This window comes from Syngnathoides biaculeatus, chromosome 8, assembly GCF_019802595.1.
Source record: "Syngnathoides biaculeatus isolate LvHL_M chromosome 8, ASM1980259v1, whole genome shotgun sequence".
Classification (NCBI taxonomy): domain Eukaryota; kingdom Metazoa; phylum Chordata; class Actinopteri; order Syngnathiformes; family Syngnathidae; genus Syngnathoides; species Syngnathoides biaculeatus.
The window spans coordinates 3,704,455-3,720,813 of record NC_084647.1 but is presented as its reverse complement, the minus strand read 5'-3'; the positions used below and the strand labels follow the sequence as shown (position 1 = coordinate 3,720,813).

At 40.3% G+C, this 16,359-nt stretch overlaps 1 protein-coding gene and 1 long non-coding RNA gene across 2 annotated transcripts in view; one reads left to right on the top strand and one right to left on the bottom strand.

Annotated features, from left to right (window-relative positions):
* The window catches only part of LOC133505392 (uncharacterized), a 30,401-nt gene that overhangs the window by 13,297 nt on the left and 745 nt on the right, over positions 1–16,359 (bottom strand). The window lies entirely within an intron of this gene.
* On the top strand, positions 270–16,358 carry LOC133505390 (phosphatidylinositol transfer protein alpha isoform-like). Its single transcript, XM_061828587.1, has 12 exons — positions 270–381; positions 2,709–2,739; positions 8,497–8,645; positions 9,008–9,099; positions 9,257–9,264; positions 9,471–9,545; positions 12,678–12,761; positions 12,897–12,974; positions 13,059–13,169; positions 13,277–13,399; positions 14,534–14,582; positions 14,663–16,358. Exons 1-11 carry the CDS (start codon positions 365–367, stop codon positions 14,576–14,578), a joined length of 813 nt encoding a protein of 270 aa, XP_061684571.1. The 5' UTR covers positions 270–364; the 3' UTR covers positions 14,579–14,582; positions 14,663–16,358.

Below are 16,359 nucleotides of genomic sequence, written 5' to 3'. Positions count from 1 at the left end.
AAAAAAAAAAAACGTTATTTTAAGATAAAGGTCACATTAACATACGCACGATCTTTTTTTTTTTTTTTTGGTAACAGTTGATTTGTAATTCTGAGGGCGTTGTACACTATGCCTTTAACATTACTCCACACGCCATTCGCGTGACGGAGAAAAAAAAAGTGGTTTTTCAAGACTTTGTCGACGGAGCGGAGTTACCTGAAAGTAGGTGGAAGTCTCTGCCCCTCCCATCAATGAGTGGCTCGTCATCCTGGAAGAAAGGCAGACGCGTCCGAAGAAGGAAACCGTGCCCATTCACTACTCTGAACACGTTAGAAGCAGCTGCTCAGGCTTTTCCATCTCTTTTGGACAGAGCCACGGAGTCAACATGCTGATTCGAGAATAGTGAGTAACTTGCGCTTGTTTCAAACAGGCGAGGGACTGTAGTCATTCAATGACTACAGTAATGACTGTATTGTAACAATGACTCATTGTTCTTGAAAATTTGAATGGAGTTTTGCCGTGACTGAAATGTTCTGCTCTCGACTTTGCTCTTATTTATATGGTGACTTTCACGTTGTGTTATGATAGAAAAGTCAAACGGTAAAACCATTATTGTGGAGCTTAACTTCCAGTAGTTAACAGTCACCTGACCGCAGGACTATGTACTGTACATTCAAAGGCGCAGACACATTTAGTAAACACCAGCCCTCATTTTATAAATACATTTTCTATTAAATGGTTGGGACGTTTACTCGGTGATATTTCCTGAAAAGAAAAAAAAAAAACACACCAGGCTCTAACATCGAAAAATGTCAGGAAGTTTAACTCAATAAAATATTCAGGCCTTGCTAGACTGGTTGTGACAGGTTGAAATTAATTAGTTTTGTTCCCAGAAGTACAGGAACACTCTAATGGGACTGAAACACGCTCAGTATACGGTAGATGGTTTACACCCAAGCCTTTGTCTTTTCGTCAGTCCTGGTTTGTTCAGTAATTCTTCCTCTTCTTCAAGTTCCTGTGAAACCTGTTTAGTTTGTTCAGTCTCTAATCTTGAAAGCAGAGATCTGACAAGGCATTGGTCAGTCAGAAGGCGAATGAACCCGTATTTTAAATACTGACTATATTTATTTGGATTTGTTTAAGTGCATTTTGAAATGTCATGAATGACAGCCTTTACCAGTGGCACTGGTTGCTGAGCATTTGGTAACTGGCTCTTCACCGGAAACTTACTATGAATCAGATTTGCACCAAAAGGAATCACACAAACAAAAACAAGAATATCAAGCAAAATTTCTTGAATTGCAAGCCAAAGAAAAAGATATTGTGACATATAATCTAACACAAAAGTTACAAAAATGAAAAAACCTAAAAAAAATTCCCCAATTGTTTTTTTTTTTTTTTTTGCTCATGTTTCATGTCTTGGCATGTGGTCTTTTTCCGTGACTTTCTGTTTTTCCTTTTTGGTAAGTCTTTGAACCAAAGCCGTTTAAAATGGATTGAAACAGAATTAGTCCATTCCAGCTCCAGAACCTACTCTCCTTTGAGATGCCATCCAAACAGCCTCCCGCTGAGCCACCTGACAATCTGCCCCCAGCGTAGCTCTTGCACTTTTGAAGGGGCAAGCCACGGGAGCTCACCGGATGGCAACTGTGACACATTCCAGGGCTTTTTGAAGTGAACAGTCACCTGTAATTTTTATTTCTTTAGCAGCCGTATTAAGTGCAATATGAAACATTGTTGGTTCCTGGCCATTATAACTTTTTTAAATTTCATTTTTTTAGGCTGTGTAGGAGAAATCGCAAATGTGCGTGCCACATGAATGCTGTGACTGTTTGCTTAAGTGAAGCAGTGTTCAGGAACTGAAGCAAAATTTGTCCCAAAAAATAGTTTGAAGTTATTTTGTTACTGAACAGCGATATTTCACCAGAGATGATGATAATTGTATTCATGTTTGCAGCTCGTAGCGGAGATTTAGCTGTTGAAGCCCGGCTTCCTCGGACGTACTAATCATAGGATGGAAAATAACTGCCATCATTGATGGCCAGCTGGCCCTTTTTGCACGAATTTGAAATGTGGTTGGTTGAAAAAAATAAAATCCCCAATACTAAAATAGTTGAAGTTACACTTCGTCGTAATTCTGAAGGTCCTGTGCACCTTAGATCAAGATGATAGCACATCAGGCTGAAATCTGATTGGACGAATAATTGAACATACCGCTACTGGAAGCAGTGCAGCCAAGCAAAACAGTACGACATGAAGAGAATACTTTTGGGAAGATATGAATACAATTTCATGGAATAAATCATACAATTCAGGTTGTAAATGTAGGTCAGTGCTTCTGATAGTGTTTTAGACCAGCTAAGAAGGCCTTCCTAGCCCTGATTGCTCACCTCTGGGCTTTACACTCCAAGTCATCAGATGTTCCCCTTCATCCTTGCTGGTCTCCACAGTTTCTGTTGTTATAGGTCAGATTTCTAGCGTGCTCTAAATTCAATTAATCTACTGTAAGTCTAACTGAACTAACTAGTAACTGAAAGTCATTAGAGGATGGTGTACTTTAAAAGCTTGTTCGGAAATAGGCAATATCAATCATTGGAAATTGACATTGACCCAGAAAGTTGAAACAGTTGAACATTTTGGGTGTTTGTTGACATTTAAGAAATAGAAAATCTTGTTTTCTGTTCTATTCTAGTGTTCTAATTTATTTATTTTTTTTGTTTCTATCCTAGCCGAATTGTCCTGCCCGTTTCAGTGGATGAGGTAAAGACTGCATACTTACATCATCATCGAAAGAATGTTAATGGAACTATATCTTTTCTCTGGACTGAAGTGGTGATCCATTTCAGGAAGTAAATATTTCCCATGTGCACAAAGTGCGTGTCGTCACAAGGTGACACCATATTTACATGCATCCATTTTTACAATTGATCTTTCTACCTAATACAGTGGTACCGCAGTTTTTGAATGTCTTGGTTTTCGAATGAAAATTTCGAGATTTTTTGCTTTGGTTTTCGAACGAAATTCAGTATTCGAACACCAGCTGACCCACGAAGATTTGTTATTATGTTTTCGAAAGCACACCTGAGAAAATCGGAAAGGCACGCAACCGCACGCCAACCAGTTGAGTCACACACTAATCAGCTCGCGGACGTTTTCCGGTTTGGTCGTGACATTTTTCTTCAAATTGAGCAACATTTAACCCCCGATCATGGCTCCAAAGAAGGCAAGGGGAACTGCTGGTGCTGCAAAAAGGAAAGTGGTGCGTCAAACTGTCGACTTCAAGAAAGATTTGATAGCTGAGCACGAATCTGGTCTGCGTGTTTCTGAGATATTGAAGAAGTATGGCATGGCGAAATCGACGATCAGCACCATCCTGAAACAAAAGGATCCCCTCAAAGCAAGTGATGTTGCTAAAGAAGCAACCATGTTGACCAGGCAGAGGCCATAGATCTTGGAGGAAGTTGAAAAGTTGCTTCTTATTTTTGTGAACGAACAGCAGTTAGCTGGAGATAGTGTTGGCGAGGAAGGGATTTGCCCAGCCTAGTTCCTGAGGGCTTTGAATTCAAAGCAAAATTGAGGATGCTTCGAAAATTTCCACAAAAGAAGTAGGATACACTCCGTTGTTCGCCATGGGGAGGCTGCAAGTTTTGCATTGCTTTTTTCTTTTGTTCCATTAACCCTACCTCTATTTGGAGGTTAATTTTTGTTTACGTTACATTCTTTCTGTGCAAACAAAAAACAATTTGTCTGTTTTTGAAATTATTATCATTTTCGCTTGTTTAAAGTTATTCTGCACTTTTGTGAATAAAAAAAGGTTTACAAGGCCGGGCTACGGGTCGCTACAGATACAGCAATGCTCTCCCAGCCTAGCATATTAGGCTAAAGCAAACATTTTTAGCAAAACATAAATATATTTCTGAAATGATTTAATTATATAAAGTATTTAAACAATACATGAATTTCTACTATGCAATTTACTATCAATAAAAGCTAAAAAAAAATCGCTTAAACCATTTTTAGGCTTGGAACGCATTATTTAATTTTCCATTCATTGTAATGGGAAAACGTTCTTCGGTTTTCAAACGTTTTGGTTTTCAACCAGCCTTCTGGAATGGTTTGTGTTTGAGAACCGAGGCATCACTGTATGCCACAGTCTTTACTTTTACACTAGCGTCTTTATCTTGCTCCTTTATTTTGACACCAAGCAAAAGCTGTTGTCAATCAGACAAAAATTTATGCTTTCCCCATTTTTTTCAGGGATGAAAATTTTCAGTGGATTCGCGGAATTCTGACATTTTTCAGTTGAAATTGTCAATTTTGTGAAACGTGTAAATCCATTGAGGAAAAACATTTTTTTGACGGGGGATACAGCTTGATGCGGGGCGAGGCTGCGATCAAGACCAGCCACCAGCATCTATCGGCAACGCTCGTCGTGAAATTAGTCACAGCTGTGATCACGGAAAACAGCATCTGTAACTGTATCAACGTCTAACCAAACACATACAAAAAGTGGACGTTCCCGGCAAAGTATGTATGTATGGGTGTGTGTGTGTGTGTGTGTGTGTATATATGTATATACATATGTGTGTGTGTGTATATGTATATACATATGCGTGTGTGTGTATAAATAGCTTGTAAGTGCAGTAGCCTATTTGATATAAATTGAAGTTTGGTGAAATTATTTTGGTTGTTTGGACTCATATTTTAAGTTTTCAAAATATTATGATTGCCTTGTATTTACACGCACACCCCCCTTTGGAAGCCCCCAAGGCAGACATTTTCAGTGTTTTTCCAAATTGGTCATTATTTTGATGTACACAGTGGTGTGAAAAAGTATTTGCCCCCTGATTTTTTCATTTGTATTTTTTTGCATATCTATCCGACACAAAGGTTTCAGATCATCAAACGAATTTTAACAATACTCGGGACCAAACCAAGGAAATTAAAAATGCGGTTGTCAAATGACAATTAAATTAATTAATGCACACAAAAAAAATATCAAAACCTTTCTGACCCTCTGTGGAAAAGGTATTTGCCCCGTGAACTTAATGACTGGTTGTGCCACACTTGGTGGCAATATAGCTCGTGCACGTGACGTCACCGTTTTCACGCCGACATATTGCTGGTCAAACAGAATTGTTCGACATTGTGGGAGACCTTGAACGGGAGAGAATATTCACAATGCCCGAGATCTTTGTGTCAAATTTTTCAGTGTTTCAAATTAGTGACTTATTGTGTGTTGACACCAGATGTGAGGTGTACAGTATGTTCACCTCCGCTGCTTGGCATGGTATTTAGCTGCTTTAGCTGTAACTTGGAGGTAGCTGGAGCAGCGCAAAATACCATACAACGAGCTTTTCACCCCCAAACAGTGGAAAACACAGGTATGCTCTGTTTTAGAGATCGTACCCACGAGCATGCTGACTGAAAAGCTACGCAATTCATTGCAACATGCACATTTGAATTATAACAGTAAAGACGTTCATCTTCATTGTGCTTGTCACTAGTAGTTTGAATGTTTGTTTAAAGGTCAAGTGTCATCCCTATAAACATTCTAAAATAGATATTGTAATGAAAAATACATATAACATTATTCACTTCAATGTCTATACGAAAAAATAAATATGAGTGGAGAGCGCGTCATCCATGCGTAAAGTTGCAGAAGTGTCATTGTACGACATCCAAGTGGTCGCCATATTGGCTGCATCCCCTCTCCGTGACGTCACCCCGGATATTCGCCAATGAAAACACGCGGTGGACCCTACTCTGGGAGACGAATATGCCCCTTCTGACACGGAAGCTCTTTTCGAAGAAGAGAACATCACACAACCGAATGTATAACCCCATTGTTTCGAGCCATATTCAGATGATATGCGATCACGGCCAAACCGCCTCCTTGTCCGATCCACTTCCGCGGCGGACATGAGCCATCGCGGCTCATCGCAGCCGTCTGGTGTGGCTCATTTTCGGCGGCGAGGTGGCTTATCACGAAGCCAAGCCGGGCTGCTTTAGGGCGTTGTTCATAGGCACCGGAGTACGCGATGAACAACACCGTCGAGCCGGGGCGCTTTACTGCGTAGACGTCACACGCGGGTGAGTGAGGCATTATTGGGAGCGTTCTTCAGAGCCGCAGCCGTCCGCAAGCCCAACATCCAGCCTTCGCCGTAACCCCGACCGACAGACGCAGCGCCTCAGCCAATGTGGCTCATTTTCGGCGCCGAGGTGGCTTATCACGGAGCCGAGCTGGGCTGCTTTAGAGTGTTATTCATAGCCGCCGTCCGCGATGAACAACACCCTCGAGCTTTATGGCGTTGTCGTCGCACATGGCTGAGTGTTGCATTGTCGGCAGCGTTGTTCAGAGCCGCCGCTGTCTGCGAGCCCGACGCGCAGCCTTCGCCAAAGCCCTGACCGGCGGACACGGTGCCTCGGCCGGTGTGGCTCATTTCGGCGCCGAGGTGGCTTATCATGGAGCCGAGCCGGGCTGCTTTATGGTGTTGTCGTCGCACGCATCTGAATGAGGCATTCTCGGCAGCGTTCTTCAGAGCCGCAGCCGTCCACAAGCCTGACGGGCAGCCTTCGCCTCAGGCGTGGCTCATTTTCGGCACTGAGGTGGCTTATCACGGTTTATGGGCTTTATGGCGTTGTTCATAGCCGCTGCTATATACTACTACAATGATATAGAAATAAACGATGAGCCCAGAATGTATACCAGTCAGATGTTGGATCAGTTTTTCTTTGCCTGATTTTTTTCAGGGTTGTGTAGGTCTGAAAAAGCTGTGAAAACCAGAGTGATGGGTTTGAGTCCCTCTTTCCTCTTTCCTAGGGGAGGGGAATTGAGGGTGTACGGGCAGTGCTGAAAACGCTTACATAGGTGATTTTCCAAAGTCGTTTTCTTTTTTGGGTCTACCATAATTTCTCGTGTGTAATGCACACCCAAGATGACCTCAAAATTCTGGAAAACCCATCTACCTGTGTCAAATTCATTTTTACACTGCATGATTTTGCTTCTACCCATATAATCCAAACAAAGTATGATCTGTATCATTTTTGTTTTTTTTTCAGATAATTATTCGGAAGGACATTATTTCAAGACATAATACTTTCATTTACTTGCTGTTATTTTGAAATTCACAGCCTTGCTTTTGAGAAAATTAGAAAACGCAGTTGTGCTCAATATGTTTGATTACCCAGGCAGAATTTGTAAAATGGGTACAATTCTTAAAAAGAAAAATGGACCAGGTGAAACACATTAATTTTAATGATTCAAATTAAGCAGTCAGGCATTATAATAAAACAAAATATAGCCATAAAGAAATTAATGACAGTTATTTGTCAGTCAGTAGTTCACAAATTCTGCCAGGATATGTGAATTTAGGAGCACAGCTGTACAGCAGTCTAAATGTGACTAACCATTTTAATCAAGGCCCCAAGGTTGTTGACTCCATGCCACACAGAAGTGAAGCAGTTATAAAAAACTTTGGTCATACAACTAAATATGAGTTTAGCGATGAAAGGACTGGTGAATACTAGAAAGAAAAAAGTCTGTTCAAAATAGTTTTGAGTTGGTAAAGACAAACTTTTTTTGTTTTTTTAAACACACCCCTTTCAACAAATTCCCTAATTCCACAGCCTTAAGAGTGTGTGTATCATGTATACTGGGTCTTGTTGGTTTTAGTGGAAGCTACTGCACATACTGGTAACTTGTTTGACATGCTGTATGAAAAAAACTATACTGGAAATGTGGATTAATCTGGTTTGTCACATTGGACTGCTATTATTTTTCCTCCTATACATACTGTATATGCATTAATGCGTACTAGTCACATTGGAATGAGAGTGTAGGCTACACCATTTTCATAATCTCTCGTTGGAAGTGGCGTATTGGAATGTAAGTGTTGGCTTTTTCATAACCTCTAGATATGTGATTTCCAACCCTTATATAGCCAAGGCACATATTTTACAATTGAAAAATCCTACAGCGCATCAACAAAAGTAAATGTCACCAAAAATCGATCGATCAATTACTGTATGTATTTCCTGCCATCTAATAGAAGAGGATTTTTTTGTTCTGTCTGTCATTGTGCCTCACTGGCATAAATAGATGAATAAAGATACATTATTTCTTGGAATAAATGTTTTTTTCTTTTTTTTTTTAGCAATTACATAAAATTGGATAACTTCCCACGGCACACCTGAAGAGTGCTCATGGCACACTAATGTACTCCGTACACTGTTTGGGAATCACTGCTCTAGATGGTGGCATACATTCATAAAATCTAAATATTTTTTTCCATTTTTCCCTGTACCTATGTGCAATGCAGACTAAACATTTTGGGGGGTTAAAAACACGTGTAATACATGAGAAATTGCACTAAATTAATGTTAGAGGCTTATTCATTAAATTACCTTTATTTAATAAAAATAAATAAAATTACAAATTTGATTAAATAATCCCACTTGTTATTGTATTTCAAAAAATATTTAATAAAGCAAGTAAATAAAACTGTTCTCTTGCAGTATCAAGTGGGCCAGCTGTATACTGTAGCAGAAGCCAGCAAGAATGAGACCGGTGGAGGAGAGGGTGTAGAAGTGTTGCACAATCTTCCCTATGAGAAAGATGATGGAGAGAAGGGACAGTTTACCCACAAGATCTACCACATAAAGAGGTTACGTTGCATATAACTACCTGAACATTCACTGGGCCACCAGGATCAAATTGAATTGACCCACTAATGAGAAAACACGTTTATATTTCATTTGTGTTTCATTCCATTCCTTAAATGTATGCCATTCAGAAGATCAATTCCCATATCCTGATATGTGGAAGGATGTAAGGACTCTCAACCCTAAAAACCTGTACCATTTTACACTGATTTTAAGAACTTAGTTTTGCTCCATAAAGGGTTGCTAGTTAAATGAGTTGTCTTGTAAATGAGATCTTACTGTACTTCAGCAGCCATCTGCAATTCAACAAAAAATCCTTCATATGATGTTAATTCAAGTTTTATGTGTGTGAATGTTTCTGCAGTAAAATGCCACGCTTTGTGCAAGTACTTGCACCAAAAGGTTCTCTTGAGATTCATGAAAAGGCCTGGAATGCATATCCGTACTGCAGAACCAGTGAGTCCCACTGATTGAATCATACAAAAAATAACTTGATGCAGCATAAATGTATAGTCTGTCCTGTAAAGTGTATCAAATGTACTTTACAATGGAAATATGTATTAATTAAACTTCTCTACTCTCCACTACAATCACTCATGGATACGCCTGAAAGTTATCAGTGTAAGTACTAGTTCCCTTTGTATTTGTACTCTAGGTGATACAATTGTTTCTGAAATATGGAAATGGTATTTGAAAAAAAAATTAACTGCTGCAGTAATTAAGGTGCTGGACATTTGAGTGAACACACATATATTGATACGTTAACTGTGTTACTTCACAGAGTGTGTGAATTTTGACTGACCAAATGGTATTTGCCCTGTTTCCAGAATTCATACATGAACGAAAGATTCGAAATTAAGGTTGAGACATGGCACAAGCCGGACATGGGAGAACAAGAGAATGTAAGTGATGTAATCTGCTTGTTAAATTGTAGATGTGCAGTATATAAACTAGAGCTTGCGTATTATTCTGTGTTAGGTTTTTGTTGTTTATAGATTCACCTAAACTAGCTCGAGAAACACCCATGTATTCTTTCACTGGGCGTTTTAGAGGTGCATCTAGATAAATTTGGATATTGTGGAAAACTTGAACTTATTTCAGTAGTTCAATTCAGAAAGTCAATTTCAAACATAGTACACATTTTACCATATTATCATAAAAAAACAATATTTAAAAAGAATCTAAATGATTTATATTCTTCTTCTCCTTTTGGCTTGTCCTGTTAGGGGTCGACACAGCGTGTCGTTTTAGATGAACGCATATTTTAAGTAGTTTAATAATCTGGAAATCAAGTGATATTTGGCCTGCAATGTTTAATAAATCTGTATAATAATAATATCACTATTTGAACTGAGCTACTGTAATAAATGAACTTTCTCTGATACTATTAGCTTAAAAAGTAAAACAAGATGGCACCTACAAGTCTGGCTGCCTTCAGTCGTGCTCCCTGGAATTGTTTCCATTTGTGTTTTTCACTCGTCTTGAACTCAAGTACACAAGAAATGACTTCCTAACCATCATTCTCCTCCAGACATTTTCAACAATTCTCACCAATTCACTAAATCTTTTGCTGGAGATACTCAGCGGCGCTCTCTATGGTACACGAGTTCAACTCTGACAGATGGACGGATGGGACACAGACTGGCACTTACGTCAATTTATTTTGCGAATCTACGCTCCCTAGACAACAAAATGGACAAACCTCAACTTATGATCAAGACTTGCAAAGAGTTTGGATGTTCTGCCCCCCTCTACTTCACGGAGACTTGGCTTTCTGTACACGTTCCCGACAGAGCTGTTAACACTACCCAGCTTTCATCTTTATCGGGTGGACCACATCGCAGAGCTAGCGCAGATATTGAAAGGTTGTCGCTTCTGTATCAATGAGAAATGGTGCACGGACGTTAAACATCTCAGCACGCACTGCAGCCTGCTTTAAGAGTCATTGTTTTTGAACCGGAAGCAGTTTTAGTCGCCGCGTGAATTTGGTTCTTTTATTCTCGTAGGTGTTTACATTCTGCCACAAGCTGGCATGCTAACGCTCACCGAGCAGGTAAGCAAGGTTGAGAAAAAACCCAATCACCCCTCATTATCCGAGATTTTAACACTGCTAAACTTAACCACAAACTCCCGAAATATAAGCGGCACGTAAAATAGACAATATCGGGCTAGCTGACGACCAGAACAACTTTTGCTACAGATTAGAAAAAGACACTTTCACGCCACACACCCACCAAGTCGCACCACCGTGAACTTCAACATCTCCAACTCTACCGTTTACCATCCATCAAAGGAACATGAGGCAACTCTTCAAACAACAAAAGATCAACAAACCGCGGAACCTCCTCCTGTCTTCACAAAGATCTTCAACAAGTCTCTAAAACTATATGAAGTAAAAATCTGCTTCAAATGCTCCACCATCATACCGATCCCAAAAGAAGCAGCAGTCTTGGGTCTTAATGACTACAGGCCTGTTGTCTTGACATCTATGGTCATGAATTCCTTTGAATGCCTTGTGCTGTGCCACCTCAAGAACGTCACAGGTCCCCAGCTGGACCCATTGCACTTTGCCTATCGAGCTAACTGGTCTGCGAATGATGCCATCAACATGTGTCTGTACTTCATCCTTGAATATCTTGACAGCGAGGGAACCTATGCAAGGATCTTGTTCGTGGACTTCAGCTCTGCGTTTTGCGTTTCACACCATCATCCCTGAACTCCTCTCCTCCAAGCTTCTCCAGCACACCACCTCATCCACGCAAACTCAGCTCCGCACCGAGGCACCCCAAGGTTGTGTCCTCTCCCCTCTGCTCTTCCTGCTCTACACAAATGACTGCACCTCAAGGAACCCGCCTGTCAAACACTTGAAGTTTGCAGATGACACCACAGTCATCGGCCTCATCAAAGACTGCGACAAGTCTGTGTATCGACGGGATGTTATGAGACTGGAGCTTTGGTGTGGCCAACACAACCTGGTGTTGAACACTAAAGACTGTAGAAATTATTGTGAACTAAACAAGGCATCGTTCACCACAGCTGCCCCTCAAACTCTCCAACTGTCTTGTCTGAACCGTCGAGACCTTAAAATTCTTGGGAATTACAGTTTCACAGGACTTGAAGTGGGACACCAACTTCATTCTTCATTCCAGCAAACTAATGTATTTCTTGTGGTTTTGGAGGAAGTACTGCCCGTCATAAGAGCTGATGAGACAGTTCTATGCAGTGGTCATTGAATCAGTACTGTGTACCTCCATCACAAACTGGTTTGATGCTGCCACAAAAATGGAAAAACTACCACTGTAACAGACAATCAAAACCTCTGAACCGATTGTCAGCATCACCTTACCCATCCTTGAAGACTTGCACGCCACTCAAACTAGGACCAGAGCGGGCAGGATCCTTTCGGACCGTCCACATCCTGGCCACGGGCTCTTCCAGCTCCTAATGCCGAGTCGGCGTGACTGATAAATGCAAACCAAAACTAGCAAGCATTCATTTTCTTTTCCTCTTGCAATTAGGTAATTAAATTCTTGATCAGCGAGCCCGCCAGTTTTTGCCTTGCCTAAGGAATAGTCCCTATTAATTGAATGTCTATTGTTCTACATTTTTGTTAGTTTGTTCCTCTCTGTACTCAACTTGAATATCGTACGAAGGCGGGCAGTGACTGCCAGAGACAAATTCCTTGTGTGTTGTTAGATATTTGGCCATTAAATCTGATTCTGATTCTAATGCCGAAGTTATTTTCAAACTCTGTTCAGAAAGCGAGGAGAATTTTATTTGTTTTTAAATCAACAAACAACAGGAGTGCACTGATTGAACATTTGTGGATTAGCATGAACCGGGTTACTGATCATCTACATCTTGACCTTTCTATAGCAAGCACATTGGTATTTTTTTTATTGATATTGTGACAGTAAGTTAAAAATAACCTTGCCATTAGGCTAATGATATTGTAATTTATTGAGATGTGATATGTGAGGTATATTTTTAACAAAACTACCACCACAATGGCCTAATTTTAAGTTTTGTTGCAGGTACATGGACTCAACAAAAGTGATTGGGAAAAAACTGAAGTTGTCAACATTGATATTGCTGATAGAAAAGGTATATCTGACAAGGTGAGATTAAAAAAATAAAAAACAACTTTGTGTGACACGGATTCCATCACAGACCAGTTGGAGAAGATGATTTTCTTTTTGGTTTCTTGACATCTATAACTGCGTGGTTAAAATGCACATGCGTTCTCTTTTAAGGACTACAAAGAGGATCAGGATCCAGCCAAGTTTAAGTCAGAAAAAACGGGAAGAGGGCCACTTGGTCCTGACTGGAAGGTATACATTGTCAATTGAAAGAATAATAGCAATTTAGTGAAACATTTATGAAACGGGTAGGGATTTTCTGGTTTTTGTTTGCAGAAAGAACTTCTTAACAATCCTAGCTGCCCACATATGTGTGCCTATAAACTAGTCACGATAAAGTTCGGGTGGTTTGGCCTTCAGACAACAGTGGAGAACACCATTCAAAAGGTTTGGAAATCATATTACCATCTATTGGTCTGACACCGGCCCATCTATGCAATGCAAATGCATTTTCAGTGTCCTATTGTATATTGGTAATGTTGTCACTTTTGCAGATTGAGAGGCGTATCTTCACCCACTTCCACAGACAGTTATTCTGCTTGATTGATAAATGGATTGATCTTTCCATGGATGACATCCGCAAAATGGAGGACGAGACAAAGAAAGAACTGGATGAGGTGACTGAACACTATCATACTTGTTTCATGACTGAAGACTACCATGGTACCTTTTAAACAGCATTACAAACAATCTGTCGCATACTAGGTACTTAATCTACTACAATGTATTTATACCACTCTCATTTTCCTCAATGTTGTTAAATTCATGACTGAGATAAAGCACAACATATTTGGGCCATTCAGACCTCCATAAATTTACCCTGTAACACGGATTTAGTATAAAAGTGTCATTCAATTAAAAAAAGAGAAAATACTTTTGTCATACAAGTGTCCAGAAAAGGCTCCACTGACAGCTACTTCTGTTTGACGTAGTTTTGTATCCACTTTGTCCATATTTGGCTAAGACTACGACCTGTCCTCCGATTGGTTCCCTGTGTGAAAGGGACGCACTTTTGAGAGCACTCATTTGTTGAAAGCGCTGCCTTGAGAGCACTGAGCTTCCTTAGTGATGTACGTAAGATAGAGAATATAGTCATGTTAACTGAGGCAACATATAAGCCAATACTACATCAGAAATACTATGAAAAGTTGCTTTGGCAAAATATGGCTGGATGTAATGTCCTTCTGCCTCTGGGATCGAAAGTCATATCATCACTGTTGGCTCTTGGTCTCACCTCCCATTATTGCCAATTGGTTTACTAGCAGAGCTACCTTTATTTATTTATTTTTTTTTGTAGTGACTTTCACTTTACTAAAGCCTGCTGCATACCAAGCGATGAGATCAAAACCTCTTTTGCAGCGTGCAGGGTTCGGCAGCCCATTCCAGCTGAGTTAGAGCCAGAGTTGGCATCCACCCTAGACTGGTTGTCAGTGAAAGGCACATTTAGATGGCCAAATGCACTAATCCACAATTTGGAGTCTTCAGTAAAGCTAACATGCATGCTTTTGGAAGGTGGGAGAAAGTTGGAGCACTTTTAGTAACCTTGTGCAACTCTGCTTAAGACGGACTGAGCTCAGATTTGTATTTAGAACCTCTTGACAGAGGGACGGACGTGGTAACCGCTAGCTCACGGTATCATCTAGTTGTTATTTTCTATCTTATATTTTTTGGGGACAATTTTTGTTGAAGTGGAATTGGTTTATATACTACGCTTCAATGATGCATGTCTTACAATATCCCTCTTTCCACAGATGAGACGTAATGATGAAGTCAAAGGCATGGACATTGATGAATGAGAGGGTAAACATTTCTTTGGTTCAATTTGATTAATCATGCCTTTCACCTGTTGCTTTATCTTCAAAAAAAGTATTGTTTTTCAGTTGAACCTCTGATCCAGACTCCACCCATGACACAGTGGACTAAGAACTTTAACTCATGCTCCAAGAATCCTACAGTTCTGCAATTTTAAAGGGTTGGGATTATTTATGGATCAAAATACAAAAAAGGAAGCATCACTAGACATGTTTGCAAGGTGCTTCAAACTTCCAAATTGAGCCTCTTGCTTAAACCTCGACACGTGGCAATAATTTTTGGTTATCTTATGTCAGTGATTTCGCCTGTCTGAGTTGCACTGCATTTGTGGATTATCATTTCATTGTTGGTTTGTCTACAAAACATAAAGTTGACAAACTTTTAAGAATTTCTCTTTTTAATGCAATGAAGCATATGTTGCTGATGAGACTTCCTTCCTGTTACTGTTTTGTGCTCATAGACAATCCTGTGTTCAACTGGTTCTGGTGTTTCTGGTTTCTGCGGTGGATGGGTTTCACTAAAGGTCCATGATTTTGTGAATTTCCATTTTAAAAGGGTTATTCTGAGAATGATGGAAATACTGATTACTGTAGTGGCTGGTTGAGTTTACTGTTTTCTAATTTTTTTTTTTTTTTTTTTGGAGCAGGTTCTACTGTTAGTCGTTGTACTGACACCTTTGCCAGTCATTTGGTATCCTAATTTCTTAGATTAAACTATACTGATTTTATTGTAATGCACTGGGGTGTCTACGTTCAAGAGTACATTAAATCCACACTTTTCTCATTTCTTCTCAAGCTGTTTTTGTCATGGTCCTGCCGGTCCCCGACACAGCACACACCAACAGCTATCAGAGAGGCGCACACCTGCGCCTCGTTCCCCGCAATTAGGACAGATACAAATAGGATTCCTCGTACGGTCTGACCTTTGCCAGATCGTTGCCTCGTTCCCGCACTCTTGTGATTCCGTTCCTGATTTCCCGTGTAGCGACCCCTGCCTGCCCACTGACCTGCTTCCTACGCCTAACGACCTTGTCACTACTGCTCTCGTTGACTGCCTGCCTCATCCCCGACACTGGACTGAATGAAAACACTTCCAGAACTGCCTCTACGTCTCCAGGGTCGTGCATTTGGGTCCAACCCCGTGTTCTGGTCGTGACAGAACGATCTGGCCATAACATGGACCCACCTGACTTTTTTATTGCCGAGCAGGCTGCTGAGACTGAGCCCATGCAAGTTGAGGGGGTCCTTTGAAAAGTTAAAATGGTCCTCAGATACGCTTGGGGAATGTGTAATTCTGATGAAAGATATCTGGCTAGGTTACAAGGCCCGGTTTATTCTTTTTCCAAAGCCTAAACCACAGTTGACGAATTGTCTACGATGAATTAAGTCTCGCGGAAGAGCGCACGTACAACTAAGTGTGGACAATATCAACAAACACAAGGCTGTATGTTTGAAGGTAAGGGAGTAGTAACTTCTCTGAGTTTTATTGAATTATGATCAGTGCTTTATACATTGCAGGCGAACAACTTTCACTTTGTTACTGTATCACTGACCTGTTGAATGAAGTAATGTTTTATGCCGAAGAGTCTGGTTAGTGATACTAAATGCGCGATGTCATACAAGAGAAATGTCCATTTGCCTATTTGAATCACATCGGACATGCAAGACAGAGCACTGGTTTCCATTATGAGCCAAGTCAAATGAATACACCCACTCGCCTATAAAGGCTACAATGATATCACTTCTGATCTTTCCAAGTAAAAAGT